This window comes from Kogia breviceps, chromosome 10, assembly GCF_026419965.1.
Source record: "Kogia breviceps isolate mKogBre1 chromosome 10, mKogBre1 haplotype 1, whole genome shotgun sequence".
Classification (NCBI taxonomy): domain Eukaryota; kingdom Metazoa; phylum Chordata; class Mammalia; order Artiodactyla; family Physeteridae; genus Kogia; species Kogia breviceps.
In genome coordinates, this window is record NC_081319.1 from 66,931,551 (window position 1) to 66,955,527 (window position 23,977).

Consider the following 23,977-nt stretch of genomic DNA (forward strand, 5'->3'; position numbering starts at 1 on the left):
TGGTATCTTAGCAGTTGTCATGTCAGATTTATAGAGGAGTAACTTCATCCCTAACTTATAAATGAGGAAACTGAGTTTCACCACGTTGTTCCTGGTTAGGACAGAGTCTTGTGACTCTAGGTCTGTTGCCCTTGATGCTAAGACTTTGTCTGAAACTCCTCCGTTCTTTGTTTCCTCAGGATGTTTAGTTTATATCACAGAATACTTGTTTACAGGTATTTTGTAGGTATTTTAGTTGTTCTTATGTAAGTTCACATTTTGTCCCCAACGAAACTGTAACTTTCTGATGATAATCTCAGTTATTATATTGTTCAATTTTCTGCCTTTGTTGTCATAGACAGTCATGACTTTAAAGAAAAGTAATTTGTTTGGGACTCTAAAATCAGTTGCTAGGGGAACAAGCTAAAAATGCAGCCATAAATCTGTAAATATATTTATTGAAATCCAAAAAAAGAAGGAGGAGGAGGAAGAGGAGGGGGAAGGAGAGGGGAGGGCAAAGGGAGGTGGGTGGGAGGGAGGTGGGAGAATGAAAAAGCAGATAGTGGTTGATCCTCCCCTCTCATACATCTCCCAGCTAGAAAATCACAAAAATAATACCTTAGGTTATGGGAGGAACTTGGCCCAAGCAATGTTTATCACATCTAAGGAGGTTGTTGTCAGTTCTTTATTTACAGAAAGGCTACCTAAAGGTTAAGCCATGGACACATAGACTATTGAGAAAGAAAGTGAGTTAAATCCCAGTGGATGCTGCTGTTCATCTGTCTAGCATTAATTCCTCTTTTCCCAAGAAGAACCCTGATATGGTTAAGCTACTCACCCTTCTGCCACAAACCCCATGTGAATTGAGGGAAATTGACCTGATTTTAGGGGAAAATCCTAATTTCTATGCTAGTGGTCTTTATTAGATGGTACCATGCTCCTCATGGAGTTTGGAAATGTGTGAGAGTGGTTTTTGGTCATCACAACTTCACGTGCTTTGAGCATTTTGTGTCCCAAATCCAGGGAATCTAAATGAGCTCTGATGAATAGGATGGCCTACAAAACCAGGAATTATACCATCCCAAATGTCAACAGTGAGCATGTTGAAAAACACTGCTTTCAATAAACCAATGGCCAATTATTTGACAATGGCAAAAATTCTTGAATAGACACTTAAACAGTGATACACAAATGGCAAATCTGCACATGAAAAGATGTTCAACATCCTTAGTTATTAGGGATACAAGACAGAACCATAAGACTCCAGCACATACCTATTAGAATGGCTATAATAAAAAATGCTAAAAATATAGGTAAAGTGCAGATAAAGATACAGAGCATCTAGAATGCACACACATTGCTGGTAGGAATGCAAAACAGTGCTGCTACTCTCAGAAAGTCTGGCAGTTTCTTATAAAGGTAAACATACACTTACAGGATGCCAAAGTCTCCTCCTAGTTATTTACTCTAGAGAAATGAAGGCTCACATCTACACAAAAACCTGTACACTAATGTTTGCAATAGCTCTGTTGATGATAGCTCCAAAATGGAAGCAACCCAATGTCCTTCAGTGGATAAATGGTTAAACAAACCATGGCACATCCATACAATGGAATCTTCCTCAATAATAAAAAAACAAAGTATTAATCTAAGGAGGTATGCAACAGCTTCAATGGATCTCGAAGGCATTATGCCACGTGAAAAAAGCCAGTCTCAAAAGGTTACATACTATATGATTCTATTGATATGAATGTCTCAAAGGGACACAGCAAAAGAGACATAGTTTTGGAGAATAGATCAGTGGTTGCCAGGGGTCAGGAGAAAGGGGAAAGATAAAACCTTAAAAGGGCAATTTTGAAATTGCATATTATGTCCCCACAGGGGAGTTTTTTGAGGTGATTGAATTGTTCATGTATAGATTTGTATACACTACTTTGATCATAATGTATACGAATCTACACATGTGCTAAAATGTATAGAACTATACACAAAAAAGTCAATTATATGGTATGTTACTTTAAAAATAAAATTTTAAATGAGAAAAATTTTTTAAAATGAGAAAAATAATTACCAGATATATTTATTCAGCAGCTTTTTCCTTTGCAGCAGGGCTTTCAAGAACAAATAAAAGTTATCTACCAAAGGATAAATGTACACATTAGAAAGTTATAATGCATAAAAGAGAGACAGAGAAAAATCACTGGGAGATTTGAGTGGGGAGAAATCATTTCCAGATAAGAATGAGGACAGGTCAAAGGTAGCCTGGATCTTAAAGGATTGGTAGATTTTTTTAAATATTTTTACTTTTATAATTAATAGTATTAGTACTACAGAAGTAATATATGCCCAGGTAACACATTCCAACAATACAGATGGAAAACTAATTGGCAAAAGACACACACATACACACACACACACACACACACACACACACACTCACTACTAATCCCACACCCCAGGGTAACCACTGTTAATTTGGACACAGCTTGGTTTATATCCTCCCAAACATTTTTCTGTGCATGCACAAATGCTAAATATATACAATTTATTGACCAGACTGAACTCAGTAGAGTACAAACATGAAATGGTTTTATTTTTCTCCAACGCCTGTAACTGTGCTATCAGATTTCTCTGTATCAACCCTTAAAAACACCTTGGGAGGACTCCACAGTTTTGTGGTGCCTTTCAGACACTAACTCTAAGTTTAGTCAGAGCAGCAGTTTTCGGGGGGAGAAGTATTAGCCTAAAATGATCTCAAACAATACCTAACATGTCAAGAATTTGAATAAAATTGCCAAAACGCAAGAGGAAAAAAAAAATCTGTGTAGGTTAATATTATCTTTCACTTCTGATGTTGAATATGCATGTTTAGCTACATTAATAATTTATGAGTAGACTTTGATTATTTCATCTATATCCCCAAAGATTTACATATTCAAGTTTGCCCAAAAAAACTTGAGGGCATCCCTATCAGAAAAATGGAGAATCACCTCCCATTCAAGGTCACTCTATGTCAAACATAATTACAAATGGATGGTTTGGTTTTATTTTTAAATAATAATAATGATGTCTTTTTTCCTTACTTAACAATATATCACCTATGAGTTGTCAGTGTAATTAGATCTATCTTTTTTTGTTAATGACATAACTTAGCTAACCAGTCACACATTGACAAGCATTTAGATTGTTTCCAGTTTTTGCCATTACAAAATATTGTCACATGAAAGGTGGATATACCTTGTGCATTCATTTCCTAGAGCTGCTGGAACAAATTACCACAAACAACAGGAATATATTCTCTTACAATTCTGGAGCCCAGAAGCCCAGAAGCAAGTAGTTGGCAGGACCACACTCCCTTGGAAGGATCCAGAAGAATCCTTGTCTCTTCTGGCTTCCAGCGGTTCAGCTGTTCCTTGATTTCTAGCAGCTCACGCCAAGCTTCCCCCATGTGTCTCTCTTCTCCACTTCTCTTAGGACTCTTGTCTTTGGATTAATAGTCCATCCTAACCCAGGATGATCTCATCTTGAGGTTCTTAATTATACCCTCGAAGACTCTTTCTTCAAAGAAGGTCACATTCACAGGTTCTGTCTGGTCACACCTTTTGAGAGCATGAAACTCACTACATCTTATAACATGTGAACACCGAAACTGTAAGATCGGTTAAAAGTGCCCGAACTAGACTATAAAATATTCACACCCAAATCGTGATAGACACTTCACCAACCCTGGATATTCTTGGCCTCTTTCATATTTGCTCATAGAAAAGGATAGAGTGGTGCCTTGTTTTCGTTTGTAATTCTTTGGTGATTAATGAGAATAAACATCTTTTTGCATCCTCATTACCATTTTCTATTTCTTCATCTGGCTTATGTCCCTTGTTTTTTTCTTTATGATGATTTTTTAAAATTTCACTCATTGATTTGCAATTGCTCTTGATTGATAGGATTGGGGTATATGAAAGAGAAAGAAGTGGATATTTTTAAACCTGGACTCTCCTTCCTTCTGGAGGCTCTGGGTGTGAACAACTCAGGTCTGGAATTTGGGTGAGGTGTGATGGCTCCCACTGTGAGAGCCCAGGTCAGGCCTCTGGTCACCAGACCTAAGACGGGTCAGTCGGTTGGTCTGTCTGTCTGTTCTGTTGTACAGATCAATCAGGGCTCAATCAGCAGTCCATCTCCACTAAGCAGTAGAATACAGTAGCTGAAAACGTAGGCTCTGAGTCAAACATGCTTTAAGGAAAGAACACACCAGTTCCTCACTGTGCTGCTTTGGACAGTCAGCCTTGCACAGTTGCAAAATGAGAAATATATACAAATAAGATGCTGAGAACCCTTTGCACCTGTTTTTCTGTGGGGAATGCTCCCCCCCCAACCCCATCTCCTCCTCATGGGGTGTCAGCTCCTGAGAGAGGCTTTCCTGAAGGTTCCTGAGTTGCCCCCACTCACTCTCTCGCTTCCATCTATCTCTATTCCTTCTTCCAGTTTTATTTTCTTTTTCCACTTACTGTTACCTGAAATTACCTTGTTTATTCATTTGTTTGATGGACAACTGTCAGCTCTCTCACCGTCCTCCCCTATAACGCTGGTCCCGTGAAGGCTGTGGTCCAGCTGGTGGTGTCCACTCCTGTATCCTCAGTACCTGGAGAGATGCCTGACCCACAGCAGATGCTCAAAGGACATTCAAGTTGTTAAAGTCGATGAATGAAAGACTGAGGAATGAGAGTAAGTAGGCTTGCACACAGTAAGTGTTCAAAAATGATAATGAGAGGCAATATCTAAACCTCTACGATTCTGCTTGTTAAATCAACAAAACAAAGAGGCCATTAGACTGAGTGGCTTCAACACTTTAGCTGCTCCCATAAGCAAACCAAAACCTAAGCCTGAAACACCTCAAGGTTAAGAAGTCGAAACCCAGGACAACCAATCACAAGCAACCAACTAAACTTTCCCAAATAAGGCAGCCACTTAAGCCACGGCCCATCAGATCATTTCCTTGCTTTGCTTCCCCTTCTTCTCTGTACAAGTCTCTCCCAGATCCTGTCAGTGGAGGTCTCCTGATTACTTCCAGTTTGATGCTGCCCAATTCAATTGATTTTTGCTCAAATAAAACTCTTAACATTTTTAATATGCCTCAGTTTATCTTTCAACATACTATACTCAGCACAAAAATAGAACTTGCTAACAAGTGCCTGTGCTGTCAAATCCTCTTTTGGGTCAAATGTACTGTGTTTATATTGTCATTGTCACTGTCTTATTTTTAAATGTTCTAGCGTTTAAAAGGGGAGAACTCTGTAGCTATTATTTGGTTTTGCTCTAAAGATGGTTAACATTTTAGCATGGTTGACCAGTTCATCTACAACTCACTATAACATGGAACACACTCTGCATTTATTACATTACCTCTATTCTTTTCAACTTCATTTTATAGTTCATTTTACAGGGTGTGGGCTGCGGGAAATGAGTAAAGGTGGTCAAAAGGTACAAACTTCCATTTATAAGATTAATAAATTCTGGGGATGTAATGCACAGCATGGTGACTATTTTTAAAAAAAATCAAAAGAGACTGGGAGAGTTAAGGACAGAATATAAATACAGGGCTCTTCACTGTCGTATCCTTCCTGTTTAGATCACTGAGTAAACCTGCATCATGCAGTTTCACACCTGGACCCACCACCCATCTGCTTCTTTGAAATCACGGTCAACATGTCAGCACCACGCCAAAGAGAATTTTCTTTTTTTTAACTTTTTAAAAAACTTTTATTTTATATTGGAAAATAGTTGATTCAGTGTTGTGTTAGTTTCGGGTGTACAGCAGAGTGATTCAATGATACATACACATATGTCCACTCTTTATTGGATTCTTTTCCCATTTAGGTTATTGAGTAGAGTTCCCTGTGCTATACAGTAGGTCCTTGTTGATGATCTATTTTATATATAGTAGTGTGTGTATGTTCAATTCTCTTGTCAAAGAGAATTTTCTAATTTGTGTTTTCATCACTGACAGTCACTTCTTTAAACCTGAGAGACACAACAGTCTACACTGCAGCCAAGCCCAAGGACATTCCCTTTTGAAGGACAAGTGGACTCTGGCTTTAAGATTAGTCTCGGCCATTAACAACTTCAGTAACATTCACCCATTTAAAATCCAACCTATTTATTCCTCTTGAGTTATTTTATTTGTGCTTGTTTGTTTTAAAATGGCAGCTCCCAGAATGGTTTTCAGAGGAGAATGATTTAAAGTTCATAAAATGTCATCACACGGTACCACTTTCTCTAACAAATTACCCAGAAAACTAAGATGAAAGTCAAACTTAAACAACTTAAATTTTTCCAGAACATGGTCAAAAATGACAGAAACACCAACTTCCAAAGATCTCCTACAGTTTTGCTCATCCCCTTTATTAGTGAAACTTTTATTGTTTAAAGATCTAAAACATGTCAATCTTTAAAAATTATTTAAATGGGTTTTATAGATTTTTATGGTTATTATGCTGCTTCTACTCCAACTAGAGATAAATTTTCCAGTAGTAACTATATTTCTATTAAGTTCTATGATGGGATTGTGGTCTTTTTGAGATTCTCTCTGAGTACGGTTCTGATAAAACACCCATCTTAACTTTAATCATGGGCTTCATTAATAAAAAATTCCTCTAAAAGAACATTCTGAACACCTGATATATTACAAGTTCTCAGTTACCACCCACAACACATCCAGTTCCATAAAAGCAAAAGAAATCTCAAATTCCTAGGGAACATAAAGCAAGGCTGTGGTGAGGTAGAAATGAAACAATGCATATAAAATCCCAAGGACCATGTCTATCTCATGATATGTGCTCAAAATCTTTGTTGGTTTTGATTCTAATTTCCTAACATGAAAAGTAAATGTACCTTCTTACATATGTGACAAGAATTATAAAAAATTTTAAAATGAATGTTTTACATAACAAAAACTGATTGGTATGCTAAGTAAGAAAATTAGGATTCTAAAAGATACAAAAGAAAATGCGATATAGTACATGCTAAGAACTCATCGTTTGGCAATGCCAAAAACAAAAACAAAACAAAATCCAGTAGACCGTTCTAAGGACACCTGAATGCAGAGACCAAAATGTCAGAAAGAGTGGTTTTCCACTGGGACTTCATGGATCACTCACTGATTTTTAAAGATTCATCATCATTTTATAAGTAGAAAGAAAACTTTAAAACCAAAAAAAAAAAATGAGAAAAGATGTACTCTCCCCATAAAAAGGACAATCCATTAAATAAATTGAATAAACATAAATTCTTTTATGAAGGAGACTGCATTGTTCTTATTTTTCTCATTTACTCTAGAGTGAGTAAAACCTTGTCGCAGACAAGCAGTAATCCACAAACCAGTTTTGGCAGCCAGCCTTCTAGAAAACACCATGAATGAATGAGAGCCTTCTGAGATCTTCATTTCTCTCTCAAGGAGCTTCAATTCTTCCAACCATACATAAGAGAAAACCTCTCTATGAAACCAGTAACCTTAACTTAGACTGGAGTCAGATCGGAGAACAAGTCTACTGATGACACATCCAAGGGCATATCCAATAGTCTAGTATGTATTTGATGGGTACTCAGGCCACATGTCAGGACCAGAGCTGACCCTTGGTAGAACTCTAAGGGAGCAGGGGAGTCAGGGGAGGTATAAACGAGAATTTTCTGAACACCATACACCTTGATCTAGGTGGTATCTTTATTTAATCTCCCATTAAATCATAAAAATATCATCAGTAGATATTAGCAACAATACTTAAAAAGAGAAAATTAAGGCTCACTGAAGAAAAGTGACCAAAGACGACTCCATAGCTGGAAGGCACCAGAACTGTGAATCCAACATGATATTTTAAGCCCTCAGCACTTGCAACTTGGTTGGGACCTTTACCCACAATCTTCCTTGCCATAACCATCCATCTCTTTATCAGAATGATCTTTCCCCTTTCAAAAGGCACCCCCAAGCCTGCTGACCTTTTGCTTTCTCTACAAACCTGATAAACTTCTACAAATCCCCCCAAGGATGAACATATCACCCTTGCCCTTGTACATTGTCACTTCCCAACAACACTTCCTTAACCCAAAATCATGATGGGGGAGAAAGGTTATTGTTTGGAGGTATCTATCAAAACCTCTCTCACTGTGCTTTAAATCTCTCTCTCTCTCTCTCCCCTTTCACTCACACACACAAACACACACACACACACACACACACACACACACACCCCTACGTATACACAAAAGCATACACTCAATTTTAGTGACTTACAGATGTCCTTTGAGAGGAAATTCCCTATATGGACCCACTTAATTATGTTGGGTTACAGAGCTAATCCAGGGAAGCAATGGAAGATTGGCAAGATTCCAGATGCCAAGCATGTGGAATTCATATATGTGCAGCTGGAGCAGTATAACATGTCCTCCAGCTCTCAGGATCATAGAAACACAGTGAACTTTACTACCTGCCCTTTGCAGAGCACACACCAGAATTATCAATCAAGTAAGAACAAAAGCAGAACATGAAATGGGAAAAAGTAATATAGCCCATTAGAGACCTCCTTCGGACTCCCAAATTTTGTTTTTAATTTTACTGAAGTATATTTGATTTACAAGGTTGTGTTAATTTCTGATGTATACCACAGTGATCCAATTATACATATATGTATATATTTCATATTCTTTTCCATTATGGTTTATCACTGTAATTCATATTCTTTTCCATTATGGTTTATCACAGGATATTGAATATAGTTCCCTGTGCTATACAGTAAGACCTTGTTGTTTATCCATTCTATATATAATAGTTTGCATTTGCTCATCCCAAACTCCCAATCCTTCCTTCCCCCCACCCCCTCCCCCACTTGGCAACCACAAGTCTGTTCTCTATGTCTGTGAGTCTGTTTCGGTTCCATAGATAAGTTCATTTGTGTCGTATTTTAGATTCCACGTATAAGCGACTGCCAAAACTTTTTGATTACTCCTTGCCTTGTGTGTCAACCAAGGACAAGATCAGTAAGAATCACAAATTTTTACTATGCCCCTGTCTGTGACTCTCAACGGGTAACACTGAAGGAACATTTTTTCCAGCTCTACTGAGTTATAATTGACAAATAAAATTGTAAGATATTTAAAGTGTATACTGTGATGGTTTGATACATGTGTACATTGTGAAATGATTCCCCCCATTAACCTGATTAACACCTCCAGCACCTCACCTATTTATCTTTTTTTCCCTTTGGTGAGAACATTTAAGTTCTACTCTTTTAGCAAATTTTAACTATATGATACAGTGTTATCAACTATAACCACCATGTTATACACTAGATCCTCAGACCCTAGTCACCTTATAACTGAAAGTTTGTACCCCTTAACCAATCTCTCCCAATTTCTCCCATGCCCCAGCCCCTAGCAACCACTTTCCTCCTCACTCAAAACAACATTCGTAAGTCCTGGCATTATCCACACGTTCTCAAGACGGTCTGCGTGTTTCGCCCCCGTTTCTGATGCCCCGACAACAAAGTGTCTGTTTCTACTCTGTACTCACTGGGGACCATATTGGAAATCTCTCTTCCCGCATCCCTCCTTCCAGGACTGTTGTGTGAGAGAAAAATTAATTTTCATAGTGTTAAGTCAATATATTTTGGTCTACTTATAACACCTATTTAGACTACCCTCCTAATACAAGTAAATTCGCCTAAGAATCTTCCCATTAAAACTTTAGCGACTGGCTGGAATTACAGGGAAATAGGTATCAAGATTTTTACATGTGTTACTTGTAACAATAACCCTTTGTTATGAGCGCTGTTATTATCTTCCCTTCACAGACAAGGAGTCTGACATTTAAAGCAGTTAATAAGCTTGATTACAAGTTAATACACTTGACAAGGTTAAATGCCCCACGTGACACAGTGAACTGTGGGAGCCAGGAATTACGTCAGTGTGACTGTCAAGCCAGGGCTCTTCACCACCATGTATAGTATCCCTTTGTCCCTAAGTACACTGGGCTAAGCCAACTCTCTCTGAGAGAGAAACTGGCATTTTTTTAAACCAATAAACTGTTCTTTTTTGGCAAATGTTTTCATCTTTGCCCAATACTTCTTCTACATTGCCCATTCTTACTAACTGCAGCATGGGGGCCTCCTAACATGGCTCTCTTATGGTATACAGACCTATGCTTTTAAAGGTTCAACGTCAACAATTAAATATACTTGTACAAGTATCATTCCCTGCGGTAAAAACCCCGGAAGGATTTGGATTTTCCCCTTTCTGTAGGTGAGGCATGAAATCTAGGCATGGTGTGTTCATCAGAACTTTCAAGAATCTAAGCTCTACCTTCCCAGGAGGAGGTCATAGAATCACATAAATTAAAACTGGGAGGAACCTCAAATGATCCAGTTTAATATTTTCTTTTTACCAATAAGGAAATTGAGACCCAGGGAAGTTAAGTGACTTGTCCCAACCATGCTTAAATTGATGGTCAAGCTTTCCTCATTCTTTGCACAATTCTACTTGGCTTCACTCAGAGAACCAGAGGCCAAGGAAAAGAGCAACATTTACTGTTCCCTAGTAACATCATGACAAGATTTGTGATGCTAGGGGAAAAAAAAAGAATACCGTTTACACCTTTGAACAAAATGTTCCACACCTTTGAATAAAGTGATATAATATTCTATCCACTGGGAAATTGATAAAACTGCAGCTATTTGTTTATGGCCCTTCTCTTTCTCTTACTGGATTCTTCTCATTTCACAAGTGAAATGAACCAACATTTATGAAAACTAGGCTGAGCTCTCCCTCTCTCTTCACAGTCAAGGGCAATGGCTGCACCACTAACTCTGTAGCCCTGAAGCAATGACATAAAAGACCATCTCTATCTCAGTCACACAAGATAACCTGATACACAAAAAGGAAAGCTAAGTTCAAGCTCTTAAAAGAATGTCAGTAAGTGGATTCAGGTTGTCCTTTTGCTAAGAACAGAAGCAAATGACATTTATCTCTTAGAGAATGCTTTCTACTTTTCAAGAGTCTAGAAGCCACCCCTGACCCCTGGAATCATTGATTCCCTGGTCTCCAGGCATGAGTAAGTCAAATATCAGCTGCCCATGTACCCTGGCTTGTCTGGGACAGTCCTGGTTGGTGCCTGTGTTCATGAAGTAATTATTAATAGGTCCCCCTTTTACTCTCAAAAGGATCCCTGTTTGAATAACAAATCACATGGTCAACTGATCAAATACGAATAAAAAAATCTGTCCATCACATAAAGAACTCTGATACTTACAAATAAATACCAATAGTACCACAGAGGAAATTAAAATAGTTGGTCATAAAAATGAGAAAAGTTCCCCTGAAACTATCTTGTCATTCTTTAAAGTTATAAAGTTTCAGGTAGAAGGATATATCAAAGTAAGTTCTTATAAAGTTCAGACTTGCAAAATATTGCAAATGCCTCATTCAGAAAATATTTCCTATAATCTTTCTAAAACAGTAATCATGTTCATCTGAATCTTTAATTAAACTAATGTTTCAGTCCATCATTCTTAGTGTTCCTATAAGGAGCATTATTTGTTATTTGGACCCAAACACTAATTAGAAAGCAAATAAGTTGTTACATAAATTTATCCCAAAATGTATTCTTGTGCAAATTTAACCATAAAGAAAATTGAGTTTAGAGGCAACATGATATGGTGGTTAAGTTCAGGGACTTGGAGAGAGCCTGGGTTTGAAATGAGCTCTACCATTTACTAACTGTGTAACTAATTTCTCTTACCTTGGTTTCCCCATACAAAAAACTAGAACAGAAATAATATCAACTTTGGGGGTTATTGTGTAGAGCTATACATCATATGTGTGTGTGTGTGTTTGTGTGTGTGTGTGTGTGTGTGTATATATATAAACAGTGATGCCTAGGTCATAGCAAAAATATGTAAGTATGAGTAGTATGGGTGGCTGTTGTTGAGATGATGAAATGTTTCCCTGGTGATAAAGATAATCTATAATACATGGGATTCTTTCTATTGTTGATAATTAGAGTATATATGCCTTTCCAATAAATGGTGCTGGTACATTTGGACATCCAAAGACAAAGAAGAAGAAGGTGGAAAGGAGGAGGACGAGGAGAAGTAGGACAGGATGAGGAGAACAACGATGAGGGGGAAGTGGAAGGGGGGAGAGGAGTGAAAGGAGAAGGAGTGGAGGAGAGGGAGAAGGGAAAAAGGGGGGCAGGAGGTGAAGGCGAGGGGTAAGTATCATCCCAAAATTTTACCCAGGACTTTAAACATATGGGAAACCAAAAACGATCCGTTTTACATCTCAAGTATTATAAAAACAAACCAAAGCCAAATGCACAAGGATTCCAGATATCTCCAGAATAGATACGCTGTACTTCATCCAGAGTCTACAATTTATACTGCAGAGTATGTTAGGGATAATCTACCTCGCAGCACTGGTATTTGGTAGAAAGAGAAAATGAATCTTAGCAAAATATAAACTCCTCCAAAATAAACATAGTAATCCTCAAAGGATAGTGCAGATTTTATTGACATGCTAAGCATCTCATTAAACATAACTGCCAGTGGTAGAGGTTCCTGGTATCTGAAGATATCTAATTAATTGCCATTTTTCATAGTACTTAATTTTCACCAGGGAATTGTAAACACAACCTGTTCTTGGAGCAAAAACTGAAGTCCAATTAATTATTTTAAATGGTATTAAAAAGCATATCACTGTGGCTATATTTCTACCCACTCTGAGAAAGTTCCATGCCTCCGTCATTCTTTCATTGCTCCAACGAGCTAGAGCTTTAGCTCACATTTGGAGTCTGCCACTTTCCTCCTGTCACGTGCTGGCCTATTGTCACACTCTGGCAATGCTGTCACCAGTGCCAAAATCTACAATTCTGCCACCAATGCCATCACTGCCTGCCAACGGCCACACCAAGGTGTCCAGGGCTCTGCATTGAGGATGCTGGTGCCTTTGCCGAAGCTGCCAGCACCAAGCACACTGGCATTTAGTGCTTTCTACGCTGCTCAAAGACTTCATGGAAGACGACTCTGTCCATTTTTACTCACAAGCAAAACTGCTGAGGTAGAGTTGGAGGTCAACCAGAAGGAGAGGCCACCTGCCATATTCAGAGTCCCTCATTTTCTATGAACGAAACCATACGAATCTCATCTGTCTTTTCCCCGAGGACTTGGGGATAAGTCTTTCACTGGGAGGCTTTTCAGTGTCTCTTAAAAACAGTCCTTTGAAAGCGCCAAGCTACCAGCTCTCCAGACATGGCTGAATCTTAGGATGAATTCAGTGTAGGCTTAGTCTGTGATCCCTGCTACTTATGAAGTCAAAGTGCATTGCACACCCACACACAGACACGTGTAAAAGTCACACCTGTGCAGGTGAACTGAGGTTTATTGGGTACACATCAGGCACAGCCCTTGGTGCCAGGAAAATCAAGTTCCCGACCTTGAGGGGTTTGCAGTCTGCTGGTGGCCCAAGGCTGTTTGACCAAAAGATGAAAGCTCTCCAGATGTCTACAAATCTGCTTTCAGGTGAAGAGTAGTGCACCAAATACCAGTTTACCTTGCATTCTTCTCTGACTCAATCTCATCAGTTCAGCAGGATCATTAAAATGTGAGGTTATTATGAAAAAAAAATCACTCTGAGCTATTTGAAATTGCAGTAAAACTGAAAAATATAGTTCCATACACAGTATTGTTATCTTTGTTTAGACTATTAAGAGATGTGCTACACAAATATATTCACTCATTGCATGTTAATGTCCTGCCAATGTGGAGGGTCCATAAAAGACTTGTTCATTCCACATTGTATAATATCTGAATTTTTGTAGGGAAGAGATGGAGTATATTGCCCTTAAATTTCCTGCTCTTAAATTTCCTCATATGATGTTATCATAGATTAGTAACTAATTTCCCTACTGTGTCCATTATTTTCACTTTTACAAAACAACATTGTAATAAACATTATTATAACCAATATTTGTATATTTCTTTGCTTCAAAGAATTCCTAGAGTAAAATTACCTGGCCAGTACCTACGTAAGCGCTTAAAGCCTTGATACATTTTATGTTCCAGAAAAGTTGTACCAGTATAACTCCTACTTGTAGTATAGGAACTATATGTTTTATAGAAAAATTCTTAAATAAAAAAATAAATGAACCATTGGTGGTGTTGCTTTCCCAGGAAAATACATCATGTACAAGGAAGAAAAATGCCAGATGAAGGTGAGAGACATAAATTATGATCTCCTGAACAGAATAAATAGTTTCTGGATTTAAAACTTTTTTCAACCAAACAGCACTGTTAACCATATTTCTATTCTTCTTTTAAACATTCTACACACACACACACACTAGGATGCCTTCCTATTTACCTCTATTCTTCCCCTCCTACAAACATCCCACCTTGATAAGTCTAGCAGTTATTGGTATATTTTTTATTAATTGTATTAGGTATGTCCTAATTATTTGCACCTCACAATTTAGCCATTTGTTCTATCCCTACATAGTACTTACATTAATGTAATGTAATTATTCTCTGCTGAGACAAAACCATAATGTCTTTCAGAATGGGCACCAGGTTTTTAAAATGCTCTTACTTTTGAAACTTTGTCATCCTTCCAGGACAGATAAAATTAAAACTTAGAGCTTTGATGATGGCCCACTTCCTCAGCACTGCCTCTGGTTTGAAATCACATTCCCTCTGCAGAGGACAAATCCCAAGCACAAGTCCAGGTTTTCTTCTCCAGATGCAAGAAGTAAGTTATACCCCACTGCAATTCTCATTTGTCTAATGGCTCCCAAAATTTCCGTATTTCCAGTCCATATAACAGCCCTGAGAGGCAAGTCACATCCCATTTTACAGATAAGGAAACTGAAGCTGACATAGGTTGACATAGGTTGCACACACAAGAGACCACACCACAGAGTCCCTGAATTTAACCATCACGATCACTATGGCACAAAGAAGAAGGGTCAAAACTATAACTTTCTTCATTTTCAATTTTCAAACTTTTAGAAACAGCATAATTCTTTTAGTTATATGCTCAGAATATTTCTTGGCATGCCATGTACCATAGCTTATACAACACTTCTACATAATGTCTCTCTCTCAATGAAGAATCAGGATGTTTCAAACACTCCTTACCTATTGAAAAGATTTTCCGGGCTTCCCTGGTGGCGCAGTGGTTGAGAGTCCGCCTGCCGATGCAGGGGACGTGGGTTCGTGCCCCGGTCCCGGAAGATCCCACAGGCCGCGGAGCGGCTGGGCCCGTGAGCCATGGCCGCTGAGCCTGCGCGTCCGGAGCCTGTGCTCCGCAACGGGAGAGGCCACAACAGTGAGAGGCCCGCGTACCGCAAAAAAAAAAAAAAAAAAAAAAAAAAAAAAAAAGATTTTCCAACACAAAGCATTGAGGAAGAGCTTTAAAAATAAGTCCAGGGTCTTCTGGTTCAAGATATCTGACAGAACCCAGGAGTTTCCCTCATATCCTTCCCTGCACCTCATTAAAAAGAGAGGAAAGGAATTGAAAAGAATAAACCCACAACAATAAGAGATCTGGCATGGGAGGGGAATCAGCATGAAAAACCATATTGTAAATTTCTAGAAGATAAAAAGGAGATGGAGGTGTATTGCTCTATGAAGCAGAGCTGCAGCCAGGAAGGGACCCTAAAAGATGCCTTTCCAAACCCTGGAGGCACAAGAGTTAAGGAAGGCAAATTCCACAGGGCATGATTGTAGTAGATTTGCAAAGGAGAGAATTCATTGGAGGTCTCTTAGACCCACCCCCCCCTTCTCCTTCCATACCCCCTGCAAAGGAGTACGGGCAGCCACGAGGTCGGCAAGCTACATGCAGAGGACTCCCAGGCTGGATGAATGAATGAATGAATAAATAAGGAGAAGCAAATAGAACAACAAAACATACAGGAATTCCCAGATTGAAAGCTGAGCTCCACTGGAAAAACAAAACAGAAATGGAAACACTTGATTTTCCATATTTCCTTCACACTTTCTAAAAGAGCTCTCCACTCCCTGTGATAAGCTTATTAATTCATGCTGACATTTTCTCATTCAGCTTCCCCATGACGACGTGATATCCCAGGAAATTATACCAGGTTCAGGAAAGCAATCCTATGGGCTCTCTCATCTGCTCCAAAAATAAATGTCATCAAGTCAGTATTTAAGAGCATGAAGTGGTCTCTGAATGGCTACATCCTGACATCCAGCTTGTTTCGGAGAACAATCTGTGGTGATGTCTTCCCCAGAAACTACCCATGCAAGGAAATGCCCACTAACTGAAAAGGAAATTGATGAAAGGACCCTTGAGAAAAATAGGTTATAAATAAAAGAGAGAAACCAGCAGTTAAACCACAGACATTCTCTTGCCATTTTTAAAAATCATCTCCTTATTTTTACGAAGATCAGATAGCAAAATAAAGCCCATGGCTCTCAAATATAATTCCATCACTAATACAGCAGTCTATTTGTCATTTCCGGGGGGGAGCCATACTCAGAGCAGAACTGGCTAGGTAAGTCACTGTAATTCCCACAATGAGAACCTAGAAACTATCTCACCACACGTACAGGGTATTATAAATGTCACTGTGAAATCACAGCTCGGTTAAAGCCTGTCATCCATACCTCTTCTGTTACTCACCATCCCACAGAGCTCTAGCAAAAGATCCATTCAAACTGTGCATCTCAGACTTACATTATCAGCAGACACTGCTTTAATTAGCAGTGGTTTTCAAAAGACTGGATGGCTTCAAGAACTTCGTGTGAACCATAAGGTATAAATCTGGATCCTTATCAGTTTCACTTTACTCTTCACCTCCCCACCCTGGTCTCTAACAGGCACAGCCCTCATTTTTTTCTTCAAGGGAAAAGAAAAATCGTAAGGGTGACTAAGATTTTGCCATTCGTGTGCAATCTACTTTTTCCCCAACCTCAGTGATGCAAAAGGGACTAAAATTAGAGTTGCAAAAGAGACTAAAATTAGAGTTGCAAAGGGACCAAGTTATCTGTGTCAGGCACATTGCAGGGAGCAGCAAAAACTACAAAAGGGAATGAATACGCCCTAACCAAACCATCTTAGAAATAACATTTAAAACACAGAGCTCATATTTTCTAAATTGTTATTCCCGATGAAAATAAAGTGTCCACTTTATTTTATGTAATATCATAAGAAAATAGAACGCCTTATTTTGATAATATCTCAATATTACTATTGAGGCATTTACATGCTTCTTTCTCCATCTATTCCATGATTTTCCTCCATGATTCAGTCCTCAAATCTTCTCAAATCTTTGTCATTTCTCATTTCTCAGTGAAAACATCGAAAATATATGCAATTGAATTCGTGAGTATTGAACTGTGAACTTCCTACTGCAAGGAAGGTTTAATCTAATCACAAGGACTTCTATTTTACATTTTACATTCGGTCAGTGATGACATGAAAATATAAACTATTTCAGTGTTAGTATAAAGAGGCATTGTTTGGTACGGCAAGGATTTAATCAGCACACAGCCAAAGGGTATTTTTCTACAGACTCAGAAAGTTTTAGATCGAGTAGCAATCTTGGAAAATCTAACCCAGCCTCTCACCTTGTAAATAAGGACACCAAAGGTTAAGTGATTTGTCAAAAGCCACACAAACAACTTTCCCACCAATACTGGTCCTGGACTCAAATACAACATGCTTTTCACCACACCAACTGGCACTTAGGAAGAGGGAAAAAGGCCTCTTCTTTGCAATAAGAAGTCTTCAGCACCATACAATCACACACACACACACACACACACACACACACACACACACACACACACACACACACACATCCCCAGAGGCATAGGTTCTCTGTTCTGATTTTCATAGATATGGTAGGATGGTCCTCAGACCACCTGCATGCCCTCTCCTACCCTAACTCATCATTTTCCCAGTCTCACTTCATCCTGCAATGATGTCCATTAAGACTCTCTATTCCCACTGCTTAGTGGATTTCCCATTGATTCCTGTGATCCACCACCATCATGGCATCTCATCTCTTCCCTCCTTTTTTTTTATTTCATGCTACATATTCTTCAGGAATTTTTAAACATTTGTTACTAACTCTATGGAGAGGAGGACAGAGTGAGGTTGGAGTGGGATTATTTCTTATGAAAGAGTGCTTTAAGAGCCATTACTTAGTTTTTCACTTTGATCTGCCAAATGATCAGGATTCGTGGTTACTCTTTGCAACTATGCATCTTCAGCCAGGATGAAACCAGACTCTTCTTACTACTCATAATGCTTGAGGGCTGTTTCAGTTCTTTGGAGAGCATGTCTTAATCAATGAACTCCTGAATACCTGGTACAGACTGATCAATCCTATATCCCCTTTACTGAGTTCTCAGAGAGCTCTTATCCCCTAAGTCATGGGAACAACGTAACTGATCTTACTAAAAATTCAGAAGTGACAGTGAGCTCAGAAATTCAGAGAATCCTAGTTCTGAGTTTCCTGTTTGCCTTCCAGTCGAGGGATGCTTTTTGAGACATTTACTATAAAATCGTGTTCATTACTTCCCATCTGTTTTTTGAAAATAATTATTTCCACAGAGTATGCTGGGTGTCAACTTATTACAGAGCTCTGGCCCTCTCTGGAGAAAAGGGAATAGTGAATTCAAAATATACTGATGACAGGGCTTCCCTGGTGGCGCAGTGGTTGAGAATCCGCCTGCCGATGCAGGGGACACGGGTTCGTGCCCCGGTCCGGGAAGATCCCACATGCCGCCGAGCGGCTGGGTCCGTGAGCCATGGCCTCTGAGCCTGCGCGTCCAGAGCCTGTGCTCCGCAACAGGAGAGGCCACAACAGTGAGAGGCCCGCGTATCACAAAAAACAAACAACAACAAAAAAATATATATATATATACTGATGACAAATGGGCCATCTTGGCAGGGGTGCCAAATAGGGGTATAGAATGCATAGTAGGCACCACAGACATGCTCAAGAGACCAGCAGCATTTTTAGAGATGCCCAAATGCCTACCAAGCTCCATGATGGTGCCACCCATAAAAACAAGTGAGCCAGCAGCATGGGGGAGTTAAGGTTTGGGAACAAATTAACTCACATCCTCTACCATCAAAATGATCAGACACAATGGACATCCGAGGCAACTTTCTCAGTAAAATCCAGAACATAGCAAGAGTCATTGATCCACTTTTACAAATGCAAAGAAATGGAAGAAAGTTTTCAAAATAAATAATCAAATGTCAAAGAAAAGGAGATGTCACATTGTTCATTCGTTTTCATTTCCCTTCATTTTGGTCATCACCAAAATTAGTTTATTAAGGATTTAAGGCAATCAATTATGATATAAAGATAGAGAGATTCAGTACCTTACCTCCAGAGAATTACAACCCTAAATTTACCACTTATTGTATTATATGATGCTATCTTATCTGGTAAATTTACCACTTATTGTATTATGTGATGCTATCTTGTCTGGAATTATGTATAGATCAGAAACAACACTCAAACTATACTGAAAATAATCTCTAGATAACTCACCAAAAACATCAGCAGTATACACTTTTTTTTTCAGGTATGTCAGCACCTATTGAGTACCTGTTACAAGGGACCCTAGTTAGATACAATTAGGAAAATAGATATATAGATGTTGGTTTGAAGACTTGGGAGTTTGCTGGGTGAAATTTGAAATTGGTCCCCATGCAGGGAGGGCAAGGAGAGACTGGAGAAGAGGCAGACACTCCAGATTGGTGGGTAGCAAGTTTAATAAGCAGGGAACTTATATACCAGGCTTGTCTCGGGCATCGGCAAGAGGAGTGGATCCCCTGGATCGCTTGCCAGAATCTTAAGAGTTTATAGAGAGGTTGTAACTGGGTTCAGTCAGATGGTACCACTCAGCTGGTCTCAGCATCACGTTCCTCTCAGGGCTGCGTCCATGGAACAGCTCCCATGGTGGGAACTGTGGGCAGAACGCACATTCTAAGGACAGGGGAGGGGTGAGGAGACTTCCACTGCCGGGGTCCTGCTCTTGGGTCAACCAGAGGTCATGTCCTCCCCATGACCTCCTGCAACAGTAGACATTTATAATGAAATGAAATACGTTACTGCATAAAATGCTTTACAATTGTTCCCATTGCTAAGACATTCTGATGGGTAATTATAATCTTGCTGTCCAAGTCTATGTGAGAAAAAATAATTTGGAATGTTTTTGTTTTGTACACTTAGAATACATCTAAGCTACTAAAACTTACCATTATTCTTTTATAATCTACTAAAAAATAATCAAAACAATAATCTCCTTGATGGCCAAGACTTTCTTTATCATGCATGTTCTGCTGCAGCCCTTAATACCTGTCTTGTTCCAACTAGTCATTCAGGAATGTGTATTGATCTGAAAGCCTCTTTTTTGTTTCTTTCTGAGGACAATCCTACCTAATAGACACTAGGTTGCATCTCTGAAGATGCTCCAAACAAAACTCAAACTTGTCATCAGTTAATAACAACAGGAATTATAACCGAAACAGCAGTTCCGTGTTTTATTTGCTAACAGATTTCTTCTTAGAAAATAATTAATTTTATTTGTATTAATGAACCTATGAATTGATAACTAATATAACCTTAAAGTGCTACCCTTCACTGAATTACCACAAAATTTTTAAATGTATACTTTGTGTTTTTATATTTTACTCAGAGTTTTTTCTTCAGTGTCTTTTCTCTTTCATTGTATTTAAAAGTGGCAGGATTCTCTTTTCCTAAAATTGAGAAGAATGCTTCTTGTGAGATCCTAAGGAAATCTGCATGTCATCAAATAAGCCTTTCACCCTCAAATTTTATATAAGTCAAAAATTTTTTAAATATTAAAGGTAGAATTTTATTTAAAATACAAGTTTTTAGCTTATGTTAGATACATCCTGTTTAAAAGAACTGTCAGATGACAAATTTCTTTCTCAATCTCAGAGAGTTACTTTTACTCAAAAACAGCAATATTGATGATATTCAGCAATTGACTACTATGTTAATTTGCTTCTACCGAGCATCAATATAAAATGAGTTGGATGCAATACCCTTCTCATTATCATTATTTTTGTGATACTTACTGAACATTTATTGCTTGGGAGATAGAATTGTCTCTTGAGATGTATTATACTAATGCGATAAAAATTATTAGACTTATGTGTGAGATCTATTTGTTCGTATCATCTTTTAGAGAAAGACACCATTATGATGTCAGAATGCCCTGAAGTGAATGACCATTTTCACTATGTTAATACATGAATTGTTCCTTTTCATTAAGAAATTTCAGTTGAAGATCAATGTAAGTGAAATTCTTTGTTGACGCATTTAATAATCTAAAAGAAAGAGCTCAGAGAGTAGTCAGAATTTCTTGACTGAATTTTACTTATTTATTATTTACTTATTATTTATCTATTTATCTGTACAGGTAACTTCCCCAAGTACTGAACTTTATTTACTGTGTTCCTTCCCTCCCTGAGAACAGTTTCTGCTCAGTACAGATTGGATATTCTGGTGCCTTTTGATTGGCCCCAGAGTTTCCTCCAGTCATCTGGAAATTAATCAGAGACCAGACCTAGGCTTCCCCTCCAGAGTAAAGTCCATGAATTCTGTGGCAGCTACTTCCTCTAAGGAGAGGATTTTGCTCACTTCTAGATTCATAGCTGTGTTCCAGGTAGAGTCCAGTATGCAGAATGTGTGACCTCCCAGGCAGTGAAATTTTTATACACCAAGAGATCATTTTCACTTTGTTTACGTGCCCCATATCCACTATGTTTATTTGCAAAACTTCCTGTAAAAGATTGCCAGGGAGCTCTGGGTCAAATTTCACACTAATTCACAGCAACTCTTATTCATGATTTATTTACCCTCTCTCTGGTTCCATCAAGGTTTTATAACCACTAAGCCATTATGGTTAACATATCTGAGTTTTCCCTTTACTTTGAAACGCATTTCAGCTTTCTCTTTCTATATAAACAAACACTGGGTATGTACTTGCTAAGTAAGTCAGGCCAGAAACAGTTTGAAAACATCAGTCTCAGCCGAGGGACTTCACAGACATTATAGTTTTTAATGCTCATGACAGCCTTCAAATTAGGTATTACTGCTCCCCATCAACAAGTAAGTTGACTGAGACTCAAAAAGCTTAAACAAAATCACATTGTCCTACATTTAGAAGTTATGGAGTGAGAATTCGCACCAGATCTTTCTGACTCAAAACCCCTGGTTAGTTCTACAATAATACATGGCTTTTCAAAACAGTCAAAAAGCAAAGTAGTCTATGGCCATGACATGTTTAAACAACCACCTAGAAGAGAGGTCCACAGTCGATATTCAAAATGACCCGAATCCTTTAAGAAAAGGTTGTATTTTATCCAATGTATTTCTTCAAGACCTTGAAATTCTAATACACCTTCAGAGTTTTCAACCCAGTATGGTTCTTCTTTCTATCTTTCGAGAATATCACTACTAGTGCATACATCTGAACGTCAGAAATCCAGAAAGATGCAGTCTCACGAGTTTAAGAAGCCACGGTCTTAAACCCAATATGGTTTTACTTTTTGCTACTTGCACTGCTTTTAAAATTAGCTGACCCTGTTCTAACATTAACTCTGAAGCCACAGTAACTTTACAGACATAATTATCCTCCTATACTCATCAGGTGGAGCATGAACAATACATTCTACTCTAGGTTACAGTATATTTTATGTCTGAGCAAATAGAAGTGACCACTATGTTCATTGACATTGAATTTCTTAACATCAAGGTAAAGCTCCTTTTACAACTTTTATAGCCAAAAGCTAAAAACTGTTTGAAGAGTAAAATTCATCCTTACACCAGAAGATCATTAACTTATTCCATAAAACATTAAAACAGTCCATAATTCTTATATTTCCCCTGACACATATTCCTGGTATCTCTGAGAGAAACTGGGCTTTGAACATCCGTTAAACCTCATATCAGTAAAGACAATAATCTCCCAGTATTGAGACAATCACCACAAGGGCTCAAAATAAGTGGATTCTGGTTTTAAAAATGGAGATAAACCACATCATTAAGTAAATCAAATTTGCCCACATTCTGGTAATGACAACGCATTAATAATTTTATTACATTGTTTTCAGTAAAGCCCTTGAAACTCATTCATTTCAAGGTTGTTGACCAGAAAAACATGGAAACAGAGGCTGCCTGGTACAACTTTTCCAAACTATGACAGCTGATTTTTACTCTGTCGGCCTCATCATAAAGCTGTGTTTGCGAAATCTCACCAGTCTTACCGTCACTTTCTCCTCTAAATTCTGGTTTAATAAGCTTCCTTTTTCATGCTTTTCAAATTCCATGTTGAAAGAGAATGAGAGAGAGAGACAGAAAAAGTGGGATTCCGATTCTGTCTAAAAAACGATGTGACGTGCTTACGTGTTAGATATTGCAGGACATTCCAACTTGTGAGAGCCCAGAACACTATCAGAAAGCCCTGGCGATAATTTCTGGTTAGCTAGTGTTTCCATTTATAGATGTTCAAATCCCATAAACAGAGCACTGAAGAGAAGTCAGGCAGCTGGCCTTAGATAATGATAAATGTCTCTTGATATAAAAGCAAACTCTCCAACGGGAGAATATCCCAACACGTTAGGTTACCTGAGTCAAGAAAGACGTCTGTGACAAAAAGCCACTATCAAAGAATTCACAAGTAGCCGTTGCAGCACAATAAAATATACTCTAGAATATGGGCCTAATAAGTCAATTTTAAAAGGACAAATGTGATGGTCGTATTGCAAATATGAATCAGCCAGTCCCATTCTTCCAAATTCCAATTTGGGTCCTGGTGGTCTAGACATTTATGCATTATTTTTTAGCTCAAAACTTTAAAAAGTCACTTAAAGGGAAGTGCAAAGGTAACTAATTAAAACTCTTCAGACACACAACACATATATTCAATGGGTGTCAGTTTTATTC

At 38.4% G+C, this 23,977-nt stretch overlaps 1 protein-coding gene across 46 annotated transcripts in view; it reads right to left on the reverse strand.

Annotated features, from left to right (window-relative positions):
* The window catches only part of MLIP (muscular LMNA interacting protein), a 269,496-nt gene extending 245,993 nt beyond the window's left edge, over positions 1–23,503 (reverse strand). For 18 of the 46 annotated variants that reach the window (XR_010835031.1, XR_010835035.1, XR_010835032.1 and 15 more), the window contains exon 1: positions 23,299–23,431. Coding sequence is in view for 30 of the 46 variants with exons in the window: in XM_067005964.1 (XP_066862065.1) it covers positions 23,299–23,361 (63 nt within the window). In the remaining 16 variants the exon portion in view is untranslated. Of the gene's footprint in view, positions 1–23,298 lie in introns of all 46 variants that reach the window. The other 28 variants (XR_010835034.1, XR_010835033.1, XM_067005978.1 and 25 more) reach the window with 12 other exon arrangements.
* Positions 23,504–23,977: the final 474 nt, after the last annotated feature.